This window comes from Periophthalmus magnuspinnatus, chromosome 10 (assembly GCF_009829125.3).
Source record: "Periophthalmus magnuspinnatus isolate fPerMag1 chromosome 10, fPerMag1.2.pri, whole genome shotgun sequence".
NCBI classification, from domain to species: Eukaryota; Metazoa; Chordata; class Actinopteri; order Gobiiformes; family Gobiidae; genus Periophthalmus; species Periophthalmus magnuspinnatus.
This window is the reverse complement of record NC_047135.1, coordinates 34,574,542-34,596,149: the sequence shown is the minus strand read 5'-3', so window position 1 is coordinate 34,596,149 and position 21,608 is coordinate 34,574,542. Positions and strand designations below refer to the sequence as shown.

The window sequence follows — 21,608 nt, the reverse complement described above, 5'->3', positions numbered from 1 at the left end:
TTCGGAAAAACAAGGAGAAATGAATAAAACCACGAAAGAACTCGGGTCTTAAGAGGTTAAAAATATACAAACTGTAAAATACTACATACAAGTTGGTGCTACGTGGCTAATTTGTCCTCTCTTTATCGTTTAACTGCACCAAACAGAAAGAAGAATGAGCGGAGATTTGAGCGAGTAGCGTATTGTCCACAGAGTCTGCGCCATTGTCCTCGGCTTAATGAAATACCAGCTCTCGTCTTGATTTTCATTAATAACCTTCGTGTTCACTCGCAGCCCTTATTCAAGAGAAAAGGACTTAGGCAATTTTTATTACAGATTGCGTTATGTGCAATCTATCCCCAGCGGAGACGTGCTGCATTATTCAGCGTGTAGCGTGTGATTTGACCGGGGTGCTTCAGAGAGCGCCGTTAAACGAAAATATTTCTCTTGAATTATTAGAAAGGTTTCGTTCTTCCGTTCTCGCGCGGACGGAATGATCTCTCTATGTAAATCTCTCATTGTTTTTTATCTCGAAAACGAGCCGGGATCGTCGGGTAAGGGCACGCGCGGCGGGGACGTGTCAGAGCTAGCGTACGGCGGAGCTAAACGGAACAATTGAATTAACGCCAGGTTTAATAACGTCATTGTGGATGTGATTCGCTTTATTATAACGCGGACGGTTCGATATGCAAATAGGCGTTCGGAAAAATCTGGGTTATGTTATTCCCGCGGACCACGGCTAAAGATTAATGAGACGACCTTTGACCTTTGGATTTGAACAAAAGCCATATTGAATAAATGAAGCACCTGCAAGCTTCCATTGACTATTTTTGCTCGTTAAGCTCTTAAAGTTGCACTAGGGGACTTTTCTGGTGGAGGGTTTGCTACCTGCTTGTCACCATGTTATTGCTTTGTTTGGAATGTTCCACAGTATGGCATTAAATCTATGATCTTACTCAATTTCAGGTGTTTAAATAAATAAATGTATTCAAGATTGACAGAAAAAATAGAGTTTTTTTGGAAATACCCCCATTTTAATGTACACCATAGTGATCTTTCTTGGTGTTTTGTTACTTGCAGTGGACAGAAACAGCGCCCCCTGCTGCGTAACGACCTGGGCTGCGTTTGAATTTCCGCATTATTCCCTACAGGGGGCGCAATTTAGAGCTCATGTGTTGTTAGCGGTGTCTGATTGTCCAGTTGGTGCAAAAGTATTGCGCTCGAAAATAAAAAATGTCCTGCCATGCACCTTGAAAAGCGGTGTCCAGTCAGTAGAGCGGTCAATATAGCCCACAATGCATTGCAAGAGTGGGGAAAACGACAGCGGGCAGAGACGGACGTTTAACTGGACACAACACGACTGAATGAAGCAGATAGACGCGCTGGTTTATGGCTCTGTTGATCCTGTTTATGAATAAAACATGAGTAAATAAAACGTTATGGTGTGAAGTTGCTAGCGTTAGCCGCGTACCTTAGCTTGAACTGTTAAAAAAAAAGACAAAACGCAAATAATCGAGTGTTTACGTGAGATCCAGCTTGACCAAAACGTGTACGGTCATTATTATTATAAATTAGCGGATGAAAACGGAGTCACGTGACATGGTTGTGTGCGAATCGCTCTGTGAACGAGTCCGCTAAAGAGTACGAATGAGGGGTTAGCGACTAGGATGAACATTCATACACAGCCCCCGGATCCACGCATGACGATTTTTAATGAGACGACCTTTAACCTTTCATATTTCCGCACCTCCTCTGAATACATCATCACCTCTTCAGCTCCTCCACGTGTTTGTTAGACTAATTCCATCTACCGTTTCCAGGTTTCTCCATCCTCCAGGCCATCATGGAGGCGGCCGTGGCGAACAACTGGCAGGTGACGGCGCGCTCGGTCAGCAGCGCCACCGACGCGGCGGAGTTCAAACGCATCATCGAGGAGATGGACAGGAGGCAGGAGAAGCGTTATGTCATCGATTGTGAGGTGGACCGGATCAACACCATCCTGGAGCAGGTAGGAGCGCAGCCGCTATTTAAGCTAACACCCACACGAGCTAACGCCGCTCCACTGACTCGCGCTCGCTACACGATAATTACAGGACACAATTTTCTAAGCGACAAACCGTAAAGAGCCTTGTCAACATATGTAAATCACATGGAGTTTGACTGACACGGAGCTGATGGTTGTGGCTAATTACGCTTTTGTCTCTGTTGTTTTTAAGAGTGTTTTGTGTACAAAGATGTTTCTCAAGCTTTAATTTACGAGTTGTTTTAACAGCAAAATCACTGTCTTTTATTCTCACAGTGAGCTGTTTAAATGTGTATGACGCGTTCACAACAAAACGTTGTTCCTTTTTATGTCTGATATTGAAAATGTCCCTAAGTGTAGTCTGGAAAATTACACTTTGTAGAAAAAGTACGTGCTCTCCCAGATACATATGGATGTGTGGGAGTCAGAAAATGTACACAAATAAGAGTACAGTTACTTCAAAATACTTCAAAAGTACAAAACCATGGTTCAAGATACACTCTCTGGCCAAAAACAAGGTCACACACTCAAATATTGTTGTTGTTCTGCCTTTAGCTTTGATTCGCTGTGGTGTTTTTTCGATTTCGCTTCTGCAACTTCACAGATTTATTTCCATCCAGTGTTGCATTAATGTTTCACCTGTTGCGTTGATGATGGTCGAGTCTGACGCTGCTCAAAGCTTCTCCAGCTCATCCCAAAGATTCTCACTGGGGTTAAGGTCTGGACTCTGTGGTGGACGATCCATGTGTGAAAATGACGTCTCATGCTCCTGATCCACTCTGTCACAATCTGAGCCCGATGAATCCTGGGCATTGTCGTCTTGGAATATGCCCAGAAATCCACTGATGGAATAACCTGGTCATTCAGTTTATTCAGGTGTCAGCTGACCTCATTCTGCTGAACCTAGACCGGACCAACTGCAGCAACAACAACATATTTGCTTAGTTAAATCCAGGTGGAGACTTGTTTTTTTTGTCCATGCAGTGTTTATCTTATCAATTACCTTTTTATAGACGCCCTGTTCAAACGGAAGAGCAAAGAAAATAAGAGATTTTATATTAAAATCCTCAAAAAATCCACCGTTTGCTTTGTCAAAAAATATTTAGTACCGTATTTTCCAGATTATAAGTCGCACTTTTTTCATAGTTGGTCCGGGGGTGCGACTTATACTCAGATGTGACTTATATTATGTGAAATATATGTTTTTTTCTTCATTATTATGCATTTTTTGGTGCGACTTATACTCCAGTGCTCCAGAAAATACGGTATAACCTGGTCATTCAGTATATTCAGGTGTCAGCTGACCTCATTCTGCTGAACCTAGACCGGACCAACTGCAGCAACAACATATTTGCTTAGTTAAATCCAGGTGGAGACTTTTTTTTTTGGCCAGTGTGTATCTTAGCTAATAACAACTTTTACCCAAGCAAGTCCTGTTACTTAAAATATATCTTCTGAAGGATTATGTTTGAAAACTCCTCTGAGAAGCAGCAAAAGAAAATTATATTCTGTAACTCAGGGGTGTCCAAACCTTTCTCATTAAGGGCCACATATAAAAACGATTGAGGGCCATAGACTGGTCACGAATACAGTGAATACTTCAAATATGTGTGAATATTACAAGTTAGACTGAACGACTAGACCTTTATTCACGCTCACATCCTCAATGAGACACATTAAATATTTGATAAAAAGTACTGTTTAAGGTAATATGGGCCAACGCACCTGGAAGCTTGAGGGCCGAGAAAAACTGGTCTGTGGGCTGCACTTTGCCCCTGGGCCACAGTTTGGCCATGCTGTAACTCAGGGGTCGGGAACCTTTTTAGCCGAAAGAGCCAAAAAAGTCACATATTTTAAAATGTATTTCCGTGAGAGCCATATAATATTTTTTTTTTTACTCTGAATACAAATAAATGTGTGAATTTTTAAACACGACCAACAATTCAAAGTCTCTGAATGTATTGTTAATATATTTTTTTTAATAACATCTGTGGGAGCCAAGTTTTGGTTTACGTTTGGTAATGCGCAAATTCAAAGTGTTAATATTTTAATGTTAATAAATAATGTTTTATGTTAATATTTGATTTATATGTATAAGCTGCACTTGTTTTATTGCATTAATGTTGATTTTGGAAAATATCTTAGGATTGTCATTATTTACGTAAATATGTTACCGTCACTTTAAGAGCGAGCGCTTTGAGAACGTGTCAGTTGAGGCGCCGCATAAAGACGGAGCCAAATGGTTTTCTTACCGTAGTATTGTTTATTTTTGAGAATGACTTGATTTGATTACTTCTGTATTTATGTATAATTTATTCATTACTTACTGTGTTAACAAATGTCAGCTAAGATTGATCTGAGAGCCAGACGCAGTCGTCAAAAGAGCCAAATGTGGCCCGTGAGCCATAAGTTCCCAACCCCTTCTGTAACTGGAGAAAACTGTAGGAGTGAAGACATTTGGCTGCCTGTCCAAGCCTCTTCTTCAGTTCTACTCCTGGACACTGCCTTAAATCTGTCTGAAGGAGGCGCTAACAACACTGACGCTAACACACTTATTTATTTTTTGGCTTAGTCTGTTGAACTACTCTGTGCGAACTGTCCCTGAGTCATATTTTGCATAATCGTTCAGGTCCCTAATGGATGCTCTTACACCTATTAGCATACCGGCTATTAGCATACTGTTGATTTCCTTGTTTTGGTTTTGGTTTAAGTCTGAGGACGGAGTTATAAATGGGAGATAGATGATGTCCCGCGCTTCCTAAGCCTTTTATTTTGGATGCTACTTCCTGTTGCTGCGGTCTCCTCGTCCTTTAAGTTGAAGGGACACAGAGGTCACTTCCCTGTCTCCTCCTTCGCTAGCGTACAAGCGTTACACGAAGGTGGCTAAGATCTGTATTTTGTCATGTAGCTCAGTCGACCGAACCAACAAACAGACACTGTAAACAAAAAGGTGAAGAAAAAATATATATAGGCTTTTTGGAAATACCCCCATTTTAATATACACCGTAGTGATCTTTCTTAGTGTTTTGTTACTTGCAGTGGACAGAAACAGCGCCCCCTGCTGCGTAATGACCTGCGTGGCATTCGAATTCCCGCACTATTCCCTACAGGGGGCGCAATTTAGAGCTCACGCGTTGTTAGCGGTGTCAGATTGTCCAGTTGGTGCAAAAGTATTGCGCTCGAAAATAAAAACTTTCCTGCCATGCACCTTGAAAAGCGGTGTCCAGTCAGTAGAGCGGTCAATATAGCCCACAATGCATTGCAAGAGTGGGGAAAATGACAGCGGGCAGAGACGGACGTTTAACTGGACACAACACGACTGAACGAAGCAGATAGACGCGCTGGTTTATGGCTCTGTTGATCCTGTTTATGAATAAAACGTGAGTAAATAAACCGTTATGGTGTGAAGTTGCTAGCGTTAGCCGCGTACCTTAGCTTGAACTGTTAAAAAAAAAGACAAAACGCAAATAATCGAGTGTTTACGTGAGATCCAGCTTGACCAAAACGTGTACGGTCATTATTATTATAAATTAGCGGATGAAGACGCAGTGATGATCTGAACGTGTGCGAATCGCTCTGTGAACGAGTCCGCTAAAGAGTACGAATGAAGGGTTAGCGACTAAGATGAACATTCATACACAGCCCCGGATCCATGAGACGACCTTTAACCTTTCGTATTTCCGCACCTCCTCTGAATACATCATCACCCATAACAAACAAACACTGTAAACAATCAGGCGTGTTAGCTTCAGTGTCGTTAGCGCCTCCTTTAGACAGATATAAGTCCGAATTTTCCCTTTGTTCTGGACCAAACCTGGACGACTGAGGTATCCCGCATACTCCGAGTTGTGTTACTACCTCCATGTGCTTCTGTAAACGCCGTCAGTATCGCTTTCATCGAGATTCATAGAGATTAGACTCGGGTTTGGAAGCAGATGAGACGTTACCCACCGCAGGATGTTACGGTAAACACTGACGCCTGCCCAGATCCCACCTGTTTGAACACATTGGCTAATCTTACGGAAACACGAGCCACGTCGCCAGTTTTAAAACCACTGAGCCGGAGACGGTCTGAGGAGCTGGAGGAGCAGAGGCCCGAGCGGCGTTTTGGATGAGGCTGCTGCCGTTTTTTTTTTAATCCGCTCCTAACAACCCCGCACTTTCCCGAAGCCCCCCCGGTTCCTCGCGCACGTCCACCGCCTTAGGATAAAATGAAAGGTCCACCGGTTCTTGTAGTAGGGAAACACAATTATCATGAATAGATGAGCGCTTATTATACCCTGCATCTCCTCGTTGGCTCGAGACCGCAGCCTGCCGCTCCAAAGGCAATCTGCCGCCCAATAACAATCATTCCACCCTCTCTGCTTAGCGATATCCCCTCAGTGACCATTAGCTTCACGTGTTGTTTCATTAATCTAATTCGATTCAGCCGAGTGTTAAAACAAATACTGCGTTGTTTTTTTTTACCGTAATTAGCTGTATCTAATTTTATTTTCTGTTTTTGGAATTGGCAAAAAATTAGCTTACTTTTTAAGTTTTATGAGAAAATGCACGGGTCTGTTTTATTACGCTCCCGTGTGACGCTTTTAATGTTACGTCTGTCGTATTAATTGGATTTAGACCCCCCAAAACAATCAGGTTCGTTAATTATTTCTTTTTTGCTTCCTCAATATATTCGGTTGCTGTTTAATCACAAAATTCCCCACACAGATTCTTATTAGGCGGCGGTTTGTATTTGTCAAACTGAGAAAACGGAGAGGCGTTAGCTCAGAACGCGAAAGACGTTAGCTTACAGCGTTAAGGCGTCTGAATACATTGTAGTTTGTCGGGTATAGGACATAGACTGTATATAAATGGACATAGCTAACCTGCTAGCCGCCACGTGAGCATGTGCGCGCGTCTAGCTCCATCGACTCTGGCTCCAATTCACTTTCTATTGAAAAACCGGCTTCTCTCTCTGTCTCTGCTGCTGTCAGACTCGTCGTTTTGGTCTTAAATGTTCGCATTAACCCTCTACATGATCCTGGGGTTTTTATTTCACTTTTGTGTCTTTAAATCAAGATGTGAACATTAATAACAGACAAATCAGGCGCTTTCTTTCCCCGAGGTCACTCCCGTTAGCGTTAGCAACAGGTTTGATTGACAGCGTTGCTAAGCGCTCGCTCCGTGCCAAACCAGCGGTGCAGGCGGGAAGGGGCGTCCGGATTGGCTCTTTGGTTGCTATGATACTCGTGGTCAGACTTCAGCTCCAAATTGGACGCTATAACTGCTAGCCTCATTTAGCTAGCTTCATTTGACCGGAGCTGAACCAAGTTGGGTGACGTCACACTCACGTAGTCACTTCTTATACGGTCTACGGTATGGGACATCCAAAAATACACAAAGTTTAGTATTGTTTTGGCAAATATAGTCGTATATTTTGCGTTGTCAAAAGTATTAAAACTAGAATCAAAAAGTATCGATTAGTAAATACAGCATATAGTGTCTTAGGAACGTAGCTGTCTATGCTAACGCTGCTTAAACACAAACAGAGAAGCATCTAAAGCCGCTAAAACGTTATTAATGACGAGGATAGTGTTTGTGTTTTACCGCTACGATGTCGTCACGGAGCCTTAACGCCAAAAACAAAACTTTGGACAAATCGCAGAGGAGCAGAGCCGAACGCGCTAACTCGTGTTCAAATGTTTAGCAGCCGTGAGCTTTGGGACGAGCTTTTCCTCTTTGTACAGGCCTTAAACATAAATAATGTGGTGAAAAACACAGAGGCTTAAACATCAGCTAATGTCTCTGCCTCTTTACAACCGGTAATAATTTAATTCGACTGGGGCTAAACTCAGAATTCATGAGGAAATTGGTATCGGGATGAGATCAGTATCAAAAAATTAATAAAAATACATAAACGAGAGCCAAAAAAAGACAGAATTTGACCTGAATAGTATAAAAAAGGTCTTATTCTTTAACAGAACTAATGTAAAAGTGCATAAAACTATACTATACACATTCTATTGTCCGTAACGTTCTGGTTTTGATCCGATATCGAGTCTTTACGTTTAAATTTGAGCATCTTGACGCCGTTTATTCCCGTCTCCGTCCAAAACGTAAGTCCCGTTTCAGCCCGTTTGCCGGACAGCGGGGTGTAACGTACATTAAATTAACAATATCCTGTCTCTGCGCGGGGAATCACGTCACCAAACGACAGGTGAAGGCAGGCGGTGTCAGGTGGTGTCAGCCGTCGCTCCTGCCCCCGCCCCTCGCCCTCGCCGCTCTATCGGACATCGATTGCGGACACATCGAGCCTCATCTCGGGTGAGAAGACGACAATTTGAACCGAAACCTGTCAGCACGCAGAAACAGAAACAGAAACAGAAACGTGCCTCCAGCCCGTCAAGGTCATCGGCGGCGGGGGGAGCGTCGTAAGGCGGGACGGGGACGGGCGCTGGCGCTGATTGCTGGGGGGAAATGGGAATCGGCTCCACCGGCTCAGTTTTATGATTTCACTCGGAGCAATTCCAGGGCGTAGAGTGAATGTCTTAATACTCGGCGATGAAGTCGTGGAGTGGGGAGTTATCTTGAATAGATGAGTATTCATTTGCAGATACACAGTGACACACGGGGAAATCGGCGCGGCGGCTCCTCGCACGCACGCCGTCTCTAAACCTTAAGTGAACTATGGGTTTTTTTATTCTACATACAAAGATCAGACTGATGAGACTCGAAGATGAGGAACTAAACTATGATTAAATATTATTCACTGTACTGACACGAAGAATGAAGCTGGTTTGCAGGGAGAAAAGATGAGAATTCCACTAATCGAGTTGTAATAAATGTAGTAGAAACCTGAAATATCACTATAACCTTGATTTATACGACCGTCAAACCATTATATTTACAATTAAACGTCCCGTGTGACTTTAAACTGATTCTTGCAGCTTTAAGTCATGTTAGAATGTTGTTAGCGTATCAAAAACAGACCTGGAGTTGTGTTTTGTTTCATTCACACACTTTATTATTCGTCTGTGACATCTCCAAAGCTCAAAATGCTCCGTTCCACCTTGTGATGTCATAAAGTGGTAGTAGCTCCTTTTGCCTTTAGTTTCAGTCGAGATAAGTGAGTTAAAAATGATCCAAATGATTCTAGAAATGAAGGTGTGTGGAGTTTAAAAACACAGTGGATCAGGAACAGAATTTTATAAACTATGGCCCTCCCTCACTCTCCATTATAATTTTGGATTACACAGCTTTAAAAATCTACTATTACTATTTTACTATTATGAATTATTATTATTTTATTATTTACATTATTTCCTCCCTTTTCTTTTTTATATTATGATTTATTTATTTATTTATTTATTTATTATTATTATTTTATTATTTACATTATTTCCTCCCTTTTCTTTTTTATATTATGATTTATTTATTTATTTATTTATTTATTATTATTATTTTATTATTTACATTATTTCCTCCCTTTGCTTTTTTATATTATGATTTATTATTATTAATTATTAATATTTTATTATTTACATTATTTCCTCCATTTTCTTTTTATATTATGATTTATTATTATTATTATTATTATTATTATTATTATTATTATATTTTACTTTATTTTTTATTTGTATATATACATACTCATTTATGTTTTGTGCAGCTGGTCTGTAGTTTGTTGTTTTATGTGTTTGGTGGGTAATTTCGTTAATGTTATATGAAAAAAGTTACACAATATAAGTTCTGTACATTTCATTGACACTTTCTGCTGAATAAAAACACCTTTGAAAGAAAGAAAACACCGCGGAGCACTTCCTGTATCACCACACGATGACGTCACGAGGTGGAACAGAGCGTTTTTCTGTCTTAAACACGTTCGAATGAAACAAAAAACACAACTCCAGGTCTGTTTGTGATGAGGAAATAGATCAGAAAACAGCACTTTAAGGCGCGGAGACTGTAAATCTATCCAGAAAAGTGAAAAATTAAAGCCGTTGCCGTAGCGATTAACGATTTAAAAACACGTTACTGTACGTTTTGAATGGGGGAAACCCTCAGAATGCTGCGCTGTAACAGGAATTGCAACAGCAGTATCGAGTTCTGTTGAAGTCTGCTCATATTCCGGGGGCAGGTCGCGTCGCTGTGAGATATTTTAAAGTTGAGCTTCAATAAAAGACACAGATCCTAAAGGTGCCATGTTGGGGTGATGTGCACACTCAGCTGTCACCTTTATTAGCAGCATTTATCACTCCCCATGATGCAAGCCAACACAGCGCCCGAGAATTAGCATAGTGCTGCATCAGGCGGCTCCTCTATCTGCTGCGGGACGGAGCACAGTGAGTAGTGTCCTCACAAATTCACTTTTGGGATGCTCCGAGTAAGCGACACCGGGGCGTTATCATTTATGCTGTAAAAACACTCAGGATTTATTACCCGAAGGACCCGCCGTCGATACAGCGCACTGCAGATAAATTAACCCGGCGCCACCCCCGGCCTCGGCGCGGATATGCAAAAGCGACTACACAAGAAGCCGCGCGTCACAATACATCAGCGCGTTTCACTTTTCCGTCTCCGTGGCGACGTTAGAGCGACGCCTGGAACGTTCCCCGTGCGGAATTAAACCAATCTGTCCGTTCTGTGCAATAAAAACAACTGTTGAGTAAATGAAAGATGGATTTAAGACGGATGAGTTAAACGCTATTCTCTGAAACATGTAAACCAGGGCTGTCCAAACTACGGCCCCGGGGCCAAATGCGGCCCGCAGGTCAATTTTTGTTGGCCGTCATGCCTTTTTCTAAACTGGCCCAATTGATCAGGAAGTTTGGTTTTTTTTTTGTTAATTCTACTTTTATAAGCTGAATAACGTAACATTGCAGTGTGATAGACCTAAAATTAATCTTCCAAGTCTTATTAACGGTACAATCGACACTCGTTTGTGGCGCTCCGTTTCAAATATGTTTCAGTACGCGGCCCTCGGTGGAAAAAGTTTGGACACCCCTGATGTAGACGAAGCAGTGACATCTCCAGAAATGTTACACAGTGCACGTTTAACGATAAAAAACGTCTTTATTTTGTCCCCTCCAAGTTAAAACACTAAAGTGACTATGATTAATCTCCTAAAACTCAAGCTCTTTTGTGGTTTTATTCATTTCTATTTGTTTTTTGGGCTGATTGAACCTGACGAGAGTAAAAATAAATAGTTATCTTTCTACATTATGAGAAAAATGATGTCCACGTATGAGGACATTGGTTCTACGTTTGAATCATTTTGATAAAACATTTGAATAATGTTTTTCAAAACTTTATTAAGAGCCTGAAACAGCGTAAAACAAAATGAGAAACAACAATTTAATAAAACTAAACATTCTAAACCGTCTGTGTCTCCCGCGGTCGTCCAGGTCTGATTCGTAGCAAAAGACGAAGTTTAAATCTGTCAAAAAATCTGACTTTAGATTTAAACTTAATCTTTTTTAACATTCTAAACTCTTAAAAATATTCTAAACTGAACATTTTTACATTTTTGCTGTTGTTCTTCTTCTAAAAATTTGCATTGTTGCCTTGACAACCAAAAATGTGTTGTCCAGAGGAGCATCCAGACTATGGAACAGCGCCCTCTGCCTGTCAGATCCTGTCACGCCGTTTAAGACTAGACTGAAAACCCACCTCTTCTCCCTGGTATTTAACACTAGAAGACACAGAATTTCCTTTTTTTTCCCCTATGTATTGTGTTATCTGTATATTTGTTTTTTGTTTTGTGTTTTTTTTATTACTATATTACGCAAAATTAACTCTTTTGAGCTTTAAACCATGTTATAATGTCATTACCTCCTCAAAAACAGACCTGGAGTTGTGTTTTTTTTATACAGAAATGTTTGATTAACTCTGGATTATTTGGCTGTTTAAATCTCCCAAGCTCACAATGCTCTGTTCCACCTTGTGATGTCATGAAGTGGTAGTTTTCCAATTGTCTCCTTAACTGCCTTTTAGCTTTAGTTCATTAGAAATAAGTTGCAATTCCAGAGGCTGAAATGATCCAAATGATTCTAGAAATGAAGGTGTGTGGAGTTTAAAAACACAGCGGAGCACTTCCTGTATCACCACATGATGACATCACAAGGTGGAACGGAGGGTTTGTGCGTTAAAAACATGTGTGAATGAAACAAAACACAACTCCCGGTCCGTTTGCGATGAGGAAATAGCTCAGAAAACAGCGTAACACGTGCACTTTAACGTCTGGAGACACCGTTTCCGAAAAGTGAAAAATCAAAGCTGTTGCCGTAGCGATTAACAATTTAAAACAAACTACTGTACTACTGTTTCGAATGGGGAAAGCTGAGTTTTTTTTCCGTTTGAGAGAAGAACTCGGTCTAAATATGCGGGTTTGTTTCTGCATATTTTTGACGCGAAAACAACATAACAGTTGAGAAAATGCCGTAATATGAGACGTTTTGTAAATAAACTCGAATTTAATCTAAACCGGTTCGTTCCTATAGCAATTTCTACAAACAAAATCTGCAGGAAAATACCCTCGTTTTCCTTTGGGGATTTGCGCGCTGGAGTTCGCTCAGAGGCACCAACCTGCTCATCGCTAGTGTAAAGAAAAACGTGCAGGATAGCGGGGAAAAAAAAAAAGAAAAAAAAATAGCGGATCGGCCATGGGGACTGGCCCGGGGCGCGCAAGCTGTTCAAAGTCCGACAGCGACCGGCGAGCGCTCGATGCAGCAGCCGCAATGTGCAATTTAATGCAGCTCGGAAAATAAAAAAAACAACAGTTGTTAAAAGAATGCAGGGGAAATGAGAAGAAGAAGTGCATTGTGGGATTTGTAAGAACATGTGCGGCGTGGCGAGGCGTGAGGGGTGGCCGTATTTGGTTCCCGTGGAGACTCCTGACATATAGTTCTGCTCGCGGTGAAGGGAACGAGACATGTTTTATTAAATTGGAGGAAACGGGGATGTGGCGTATTCACGGGAGACGGTCTGCGGCGAATAAAGAGGATCTCTGTCTATTCTATCAGCGCCGCAGCCATAGCGACGGGACTTACGTTTATATATATCGCTGTGTTTTTATGTGCATTCTGATGCGTCCGGTCGTACACGAGTCGAAAAACAGCACTTTTGAATTTTTTAAAAAAGCGTTTTCGGTGTTAATTTTACATTTTTGGGCATTTTCAACCAAAAATGTGCTATATTTTTTAATCATCTTTGTGTTTTTATCGTCTATGTCTGTTCTATAAAGCTGTATGACGTCACATTTCAGGCAGAGGGTTAAATATCTGCGTGGAGATGTTCCGCAGTGTGGCATTAGACCAATCTATCTAGCTTTTTTTTAATTTTAATTGGTCAAAAATGATTCTTGTGAGCGTTAAGTCGTGTTGTAATGATGTTACCGCCTCAAAAACACACACAATTCACACGTTTATTATTAGTCTGTCTACGTCTCCAAAGCTCAAAATGCTCCGTTCCACCTTGTGATGTCATCAAGTGGTAGTTTTCAATTTAAATAGCTCCTTTTACCTTTAGTTCAGTAGAGATTTTCAGTTATTCCAGAGCTGAAATTATCCAAATGATTCTAGAAATGAAGGTGTGTGGAGTTTAAAAACACAGCGGAGCACTTCCTGTATCGCCACATGATGACATCACAAGGTGGAATGGAGTGTTTTCTTCTTCTTTTTCTGGGACAGGATCTGGCATCTGCTTTTCTCCATGTAGATCTTTTTGCATTGCCATACAGCATTTAACTCCTCTATGTTCGTGGAGACAGGCAGGGGGCGCCACCAGGCCAAAAAGTTACAGGTCAGATCTGCGGAGATGTTACGTACTGCAGCTTTAAGACTCTAGTTTTAAATGAACCCAGCTACAACTTTGATTTTCTGTCGCACTTGTGTAAAATCTTCAGGCATCAACATCTCTTTTTAATTAGTTTGAGTGTGTTTGTCTGTAGCCCTGTGGCGTACATGTGTGTCTATGGCCAGAAGAGCAGCGGGACGAGACGACGCTGACATGTGCTTAAGGTGGACCACACGTTTAAAGTGGACCACACGCTTAAGGTGGACCACACGTTTAAAGTGGACCACACGCTTAAGGTGGACCACATGCTTACTTAAAGTGGACCACACGCTTAAGGTGGACCACACGCTTAAGGTGGGCCACATGCTTACTTAAAGTGGACCACACGCTTAAGGTGGACCACATGCTTAAGTTGGATCACACACTTAAGGTGGACCACACGTTTAAGGTGGACCACATGCTTAAGGTGGGCCACATGCTTACTTAAGGTGGACCACACGCTTAAAGTGCACCAGACACGTACTTAAGGTGGACCACATGCTTAAGGTGGACCACATGCTTAAGGTGGACCTCACGCTTAAGGTGGACCATACGCTTAAGGTGGACTACACGCTTAAAGTGGGCCACATGCTTACTTAAGGTGGACCACACGCTTAAGGTGGACCACACGCTTAAGGTGGGCCACATGCTTACTTAAGGTGGACCACACGCTTAAGGTGGGCCACATGCTTACGTTACGACCATATGTTTAGGATGGACCAAAGATTTAAGGTGGACCACACACTTACTTAAGGTGGACCACACATTTAAGATGGTCCAAAAGATTTAAGGTGGACCACAGACTTAAGGTGGACCACAGATTTAAGGCGGACCACAAATTTAAGGTGGTCCATACACTTAAGGTGGACCACAGATTTAAGGTGGTCCATACACTTAAGGTGGGCCACAGATTTAAGGTGGACCACAGATTTAAGGCGGACCACAGATTTAAGGTGGTCCATACACTTAAGGTGGACGAGAGATTTAAGGTGGACAGATTGCCTCACTCTCTGGCGATACACAGTCTTAAAGTCCTTGCCACCACCAAACGGAGCTTTTAAGGGCCATTTACCTCCTTTAGATTATAGAATTAAAGGGATTAAGGCGTTATCTGTGAGGGGATGTGACCTGCTGCCTCTGCCACGGAGTGAGTGAGTCCATAGAGGGAAAGTATTAGAGAAAAAACACATAATAAAGTGAGAGAAGGCTTAGTTAAAGCTTAAAGCCATTACACCTATTTTAGTCACACTTGAAACATGATAAAGAGACAACAAACGAACGAAGAAGGAACAAGGAAAACGCTGCAGTCGCCTGAGGTTTCCAACGTTTTCAAGGTCTAAAATCGTCTCATCAGCCAGACAAAATGTGTTTTTTTTGGGAATTCACAAACTCCTGAGAATCCGTCTTGTCCTGCTTCAGCTTCAGCGTTTCCGTGTGATAAGTCCTGACCAATCACAGCGCAGCACTGAATGAACAAAAACAAACATGGCGGCGTTGACAGATGAACGTGGAAATACACTCTATTGTGTTTATGAAAAAGGAGCAGAGCGAAGAACTTTGTGCGTTTGTGAAAGGTAAAACTGGTGTGCTTTTTTTGTCTAAACTGAATTTTCCGGCTTGTTCCGCTCTTGTGACGCTTCGACCAATCAGCTTTAAGTATTTGTTTGAACGCTCCAATCACAGGCCCTGGTCCGTTTCAGCGAGAGTCGTCCCAGATTCATGTTCGTTTAGAGGGTTTCACGTATCGATCAGGCGAAAACCAGGTTCAGTCTAAGATAAACTGACAATTCTGAGCTTTTTAACCCTGCGGTGATGGAATTTACTCAAACACAACAAATAAAATAGTTCTGCACATTTAGACAGAGCTGAAAACCTCCATCTTTATTAAATATAATCAGGTGATAGGAGTTTTAACACTGTTTTCCGGACTATAAGTTGCACTTTTTTCACAGTTTGGCCGAGGGTGCGACTTATATGTGAAATATATGTTGTTTTCTTCTTTATTATGCGTTTTTTGGCTGGTGCGACTTATACTTCAGAAAATACGGCTCTTGCAAATACAAATTATTCATAGAAATCAGAAAAAAATGTCTTTTCAAGTAACAAAATTCACAAAGTAACAATGAGGTTTGGTGTCATGATGCAACATAAAACAATAAAAACAGTAAAATACCCCTGGGTTTCAGAGTGGTGAAAATTCGGCACAGTTGCCATAGCGATTAACACTTCAAAAACAACACATGACACACTTTAAATGATTTAAAATAGCGATTAAATATGTCGGTCGTCATTTGATTGGCTAAAACGCATCTTCATCCCGGTCTTAACTGTGGCGACGCCGCTCAGACCCAGATCGTTTGGACAAAGGCCAAACGCCGCAGTCTCTTTCGGAGCAGATCTTGGCGAGTTTGGTCCTGTTAATTAGAGACTGCACTGCACCGAGAGCCGTGGGCCAGAACCGCGAGTCCTTCTGAATCAAAGGAGCCGCTCTCACCTCGGCCTCCAGCTCACGCTCTGCGGCGGCGCTCGCTCCAGTGTCGTAACATCCTCCATAAATATGCTAAACGCGGCGCTGTTTAACAAAGGTTTGGTTTACCCAGACGATACGATGGAGCTTTATTTTGTTTCATATTTGCATGTTCGTGTAAGTGTTTAATGAGGATTTCTTTGGCTCTCGTTAACGTCTTAATCTGCATAAACTTATTCTGCTGCTAATACGACATTTACTAACGACGCTCCCAATCATAATGTTCATATTATTAAACATGAGACCGGGCGGGACGAGGCGTTCTCCACCACGGCGCCTTCAGTCTGGACGTCCCAAACACAGAGACTCGTCCAAACGCAGAGACTCGTCAAACACGGAGACTTCGCTCTCAACGTCTTCAAAAACGTCCAGAAAACTCAGCTGTTTAAAACAAACTTCAAATATAACAATGTTTTTAATCAGTTTCTTTGATTTGTGTTTAGTTTGTGTTAAAGCGTCAGGAAAAGATCTAGAAAGGTGTTATGTGTTATTATTATTATTATTAGTAGTAGTAGTAGTAGTAGTAGCTGTAGAAGTAGTAGTTGCAGTAGTAGTATTAGTAGAAGTAGTAGCAGCAGTAGTAGTTGCAGTAGTAGTATTAGTAGAAGTAGTAGCAGCAGTAGTAGTTGCAGTAGTAGTAGTAGCAGTAGTAGTATTAGTAGAAGTAGTAGCAGCAGTAGTAGTTGCAGTAGTAGTATTAGTAGAAGTAGTAGCAGCAGTAGTAGTTGCAGTAGTAGTAGTAGCAGTAGTAGTATTAGTAGAAGTAGTAGCAGCAGTAGTAGTTGCAGTAGTAGTATTAGTAGAAGTAGTAGCAGCAGTAGTAGTTGCAGTAGTAGTAGTAGCAGTAGTAGTATTAGTAGAAGTAGTAGCAGCAGTAGTAGTTGCAGTAGTAGTATTAGTAGAAGTAGTAGCAGCAGTAGTAGTTGCAGTAGTAGTAGTAGCAGTAGTAGTATTAGTAGAAGTAGTAGCAGCAGTAGTAGTTGCAGTAGTAGTAGTAGTAGAAGTAGTAGCAGCAGTAGTAGTTGCAGTAGTAGTACAGCTTTTTCGTATGACATTTTGGTGTATATATATATATGTGTGTGTGTGCGTATATATATTTATTTATTTATTTATTTATTTTTTTTAACTTAAACTAACTCTTGTACTAAAATGTAAATCACACACATTACAGGACAGGATGTAATAATGACTTTTATGTGTTTGGAAATGGTAAACTTTTATAGAGACGTTTTCCACCGTCAAGTGTCTCAAAGTATTTTACCTGAAGGAGCCGCTCACACATTCACACACCAGAGCACACAGGCGAGGGGGCGAGGGGGTTAAGTGTCTTGCCAAAGGACACAACAATAGCCCTCATCTATGGGAGCTGGAATTACACCCCACCTATATGCCAACTTTATATGTCAAAGACTCTACCAACTGAGCCACGGTCTGATCCACAGCAGAATAAAACTGAATCACTGAGTTTCAGACGATAAAATGGATATTATTATTAATTATTGTATTAAACGCAGATTTTCTCTTGTTAAAAAGGAAGATCTTGTGTCTCGTCAATAATAGAAATGATCGGACTCGGTATTTTGTGTGTTTAAAGCTCGTTTATTACACAAAATGGACTATTGTGAGATTTAAAACATGTCATGATGCTCAGAAACAGAAAGGATCAGGTTCAACATTTGTGTATTTGGATTTTATATTTGGATATTTCATGGTAAAGCGCAGTATCATTAAGAAGGAACTCTGTCATCACCTTCTAGGACCTGAAAACTATCTATAAATACTAATTAACCTCAAACTAATCGCTTATATTTCACATTTTCGCCTCATTTGAAGATGGTTAAGTTCAGATCTGAGCCAGAGAAAAGAAACGGTTTGAGAAAAGAGTTAAAGAAGCTGTTTTTGTTAGAAAGACGATCCATTCCCCATCTAGAACTGCACCCTCGGACCCAAAGCAAACAAATGGAACAAAGAGAACAACAGAGCGAGCCAGGATGCTAATAGGTGTCAAAATATCCATTAAGACGTGTTTGAATATGCTAATCACGACTCAGGGACACTCAGCTCCTCCTTCAGGCAGATTTAAGGCAGTGTCCAGCAGGAATCTGACCAGAACTGCAGCCAAAAAGTTCACTCCTTCAACGTTTTTGTCCGGTTGACAGATTTAACGTTTGTTTTTTATTCTGGATCAGACCTGGACGACTGAGGATTACACAGACGTATTTCACTGCTAAAAAAGACAAGCTAGAAAACAGGTTTAGACTGAAATAAGTGCGATCCAAACTATGACGCAAACATGGAATCAGCGACTCGTTTGCGACTCGTTTGCCGCGGTTTTTTGTGTGTAATTTGATTAACCGGGCACAGTTCACCCCAGAGAAAGTGCAACGCGGCGCTCGCTTTGATAGCCACAGTGAAGATCTAATCAGTTAATTGAAACGATTATTAACAATTAATTAAGTGTAACTTCTACCCTTTAGTGATTTTTCACAGCGTTTCTGCTACGCAACAAAGTGTCAGCCATTTTTAAAACCGCGAAATTATAGTCACTGATACTTGTGATAAAAAGTGAAGTGTCTGGAAACTGCGGTAATTACACAGGTTAAGTAGGTGCACAGACAATTTAAAAAAAAAACGCAAACATATGACAAGGTTTTTAATGTTTTTTTGTGTTTTTTTATGTATTTAAACGTCCTATATGGCAGAAAATGGACTCTTTTGAGGTTTAAGTCGTGTTTTAATGCGATTTCCTTCTCAAAAACAGACCTGGAGTTGAGTTTTGTTTCATTCACACGTGTTTGAGTCACATTTTATTTACATTTCCAAAGCTGAAAACGCTCCGTTCCACCTTGTGATGTCATGAAGTGGTAGTTTTCACATTAACGTCTCCTTTTTACCTTTAGTTCAGTCGAGATAAGTGGCGATTTTCCCAGAGCTGAAATGATCCAAATGATTCTAGAAATGAAGGTTTGTGGAGTTTAAGGGCGCGCGGGGTCAGGGAAGTAACACAAAAAAATAAAAAACAAGATGGAAAATCGGTAAAATAAAGGAGTAATTTAATGAACAGGGGTGTAGAAGGTAAACTAAACAAAAGGGATCTAAAATATTTAAACAGAAAATAACGTGCAGGGGGTTAAACGAAAGAAAAAAAGGTAAAGTTTAACTAAGAAACACGTTTTACAGTAACATTACACAATCTTGAGTCACTTTACATTAAGAAAAGAGACGATGTACATCACAAGTCGCCAACAAAAAGACTGAAGGACCAAAGATACAGACTCAGGAAACAGTTCGACGGAGTTTATTTGCAGATAAATAACCAGATAAATAACCAGATAAACAGACGTGGGGAGCTGGGTCGGAGACGGAGGAGCAGAGCGGTTCCACGGTGGAAACATGGACGAATAAACCGGAGCGTGACGTGAAGGAAAAAACAGAAAATGACAAGACGATCTGGCCCCGAGTGTTTGGTCCTCTGTCCTTCAGTCCTCACAGGTGAAGGTGTGAGGAGGCGGTGCTAGAGTCTCCGCCCACTCCAGGCTCAAACACAGAAGGGAGGGGGGGAAACGGCACAGGACGCACAAAAAAACAAAACAAATCCTGACACACAGCCGGGATTTCATGCGGGAAAGGGACAGATTCAGGGACACACTAACGAAACAGACAGAAATAATAACAAAATAAGAGAATTTAACAAAACAAAACACAGTGGAGCACTTCCTGTATCACCACATGACATCACAAGGTGGAACAACAAAAACATCACATTTTACTATTATTAATTATTATTATTTTTCTTATTTATATTCTTTCCCCCTTTTTTTCTTGTTCTTCTTCTCATTCTTCTTGTTCTTCTTCTCGTTCTTCTTCTCATTCTTCTTCTTCTTGTTCTTCTTCTCATTCTTCTTCTTCTTGTTCTTCTTCTCATTCTTCTTCTTCTTGTTCTTCTTCTCATTCTTCTTGTTTTTCTTCTTCTTCTCATTCTTCTTGTTCTTCTTCTCATTCTTCTTGTTTTTCTTCTTCTTCTTGTTCTTCTTCTCATTCTTCTCATTCTTCTTGTTTTTCTTCTTCTTCTCATTCTTCTTCTTGTTCTTCTTCTCATTCTTCTCATTCTTCTTGTTTTTCTTGTTCTTCTTCTCATTCTTCTTCTTGTTCTTCTCATTCTTCTTGTTCTTCTTCTCATTCTTCTTCTTGTTCTTCTTCTTCTTATTCTTCTTGTTCTTCTTCTCATTCTTGTTCTCCTCGTCCTTCTTCTTCTTCTTTTCTCCTCCTCCTCCTCCTCCTTCTCCTCCTTCTCCTCCTTCTTCTTCTTTTGTTTTTTATGTGTGTGTGTGTGGGGTAATTCTGTTAATTTTGTTAATGTTATTTGAAAAAAGTTACACAAAAGTCCTGTACACTCCACTAACACTTGCCGCCTGATAAAAAACAACAACTTTGAAATAAAAGAAAACACCGTGGAGCACTTCCTGTACCACCACACGATGACATCACAAGGTGGAATACACTGTTTTCTGCCTTAAATCTGCAGGTTTGTGCCTTAAACGTGTGAACGAAACAAAAAAACACAACTCCACGTCTGTTTTCTAATGAGGAAACGACATTATTAGATCAAAAAACAGCGTAAAATCATCTTTTTTTTACGTCAAACATCTTTAGTTTTTCTTCGGGACACGTTTGGCGTCAGATTCGTTCGCGTTTTGTCCGAGTCAGACGTCCATTTTGACTTGGCGTCTTCACAAATCTCTCGAAGGCTGTTGATCCGCCGCGATACTCCGTTAAACAAGTTGTGTTGTGTTTTTTAATGTCTGTCTGGTCCTTTACGAGAGCATTATTTTTAGAGCCCGTCGTAAATTATTTTCCTCGTCTCTCGGATTCACGTTATAGTCGCAGAAGAACAGAACGGCGGAATATTTTTGAAACACAGAGACAGTTATTTAAAATATGTAGTTTTATTTTGTCGGGGGAGGGGGGGGTTCTGTCTGAGGGTGAACTCAAGGTCACGGCGCTCGTCTCTCCTCGTCAGCGTTTAAAGTGACTGCGAAAATATGGCAGACCTCCTTCGACGGCGGAACAAACGTGCTAGAATCCGCAGATCGATGAGCCCGACGGCGCGGTCCACACGGCGAGGGTAGACGGCTCACGCGGCGTTTCTTCTCCCCGGTGTCGCCCGAGCTCGTTTGCATCCGAGACGTAACGATAAATTAACAGCAACGTGAATCGATGAGAGGAGACGAGAGCGAGAAAAGGAGCGAAAGTTCACGAGCGGCG

The 21,608-nt window shown here is 41.2% G+C and overlaps 1 protein-coding gene across 3 annotated transcripts in view; it reads left to right on the top strand.

The window, feature by feature from the left end:
- The window catches only part of LOC117377414 (glutamate receptor 3), a 170,389-nt gene that overhangs the window by 98,039 nt on the left and 50,742 nt on the right, over positions 1–21,608 (top strand). For all 3 annotated transcript variants that reach the window (XM_033973810.2, XM_033973809.2, XM_033973813.2), the window contains exon 4: positions 1,800–1,987. In XM_033973810.2, coding sequence (XP_033829701.1) covers positions 1,800–1,987 — 188 coding nt within the window. The remainder of the gene's footprint in view (positions 1–1,799; positions 1,988–21,608) is intronic.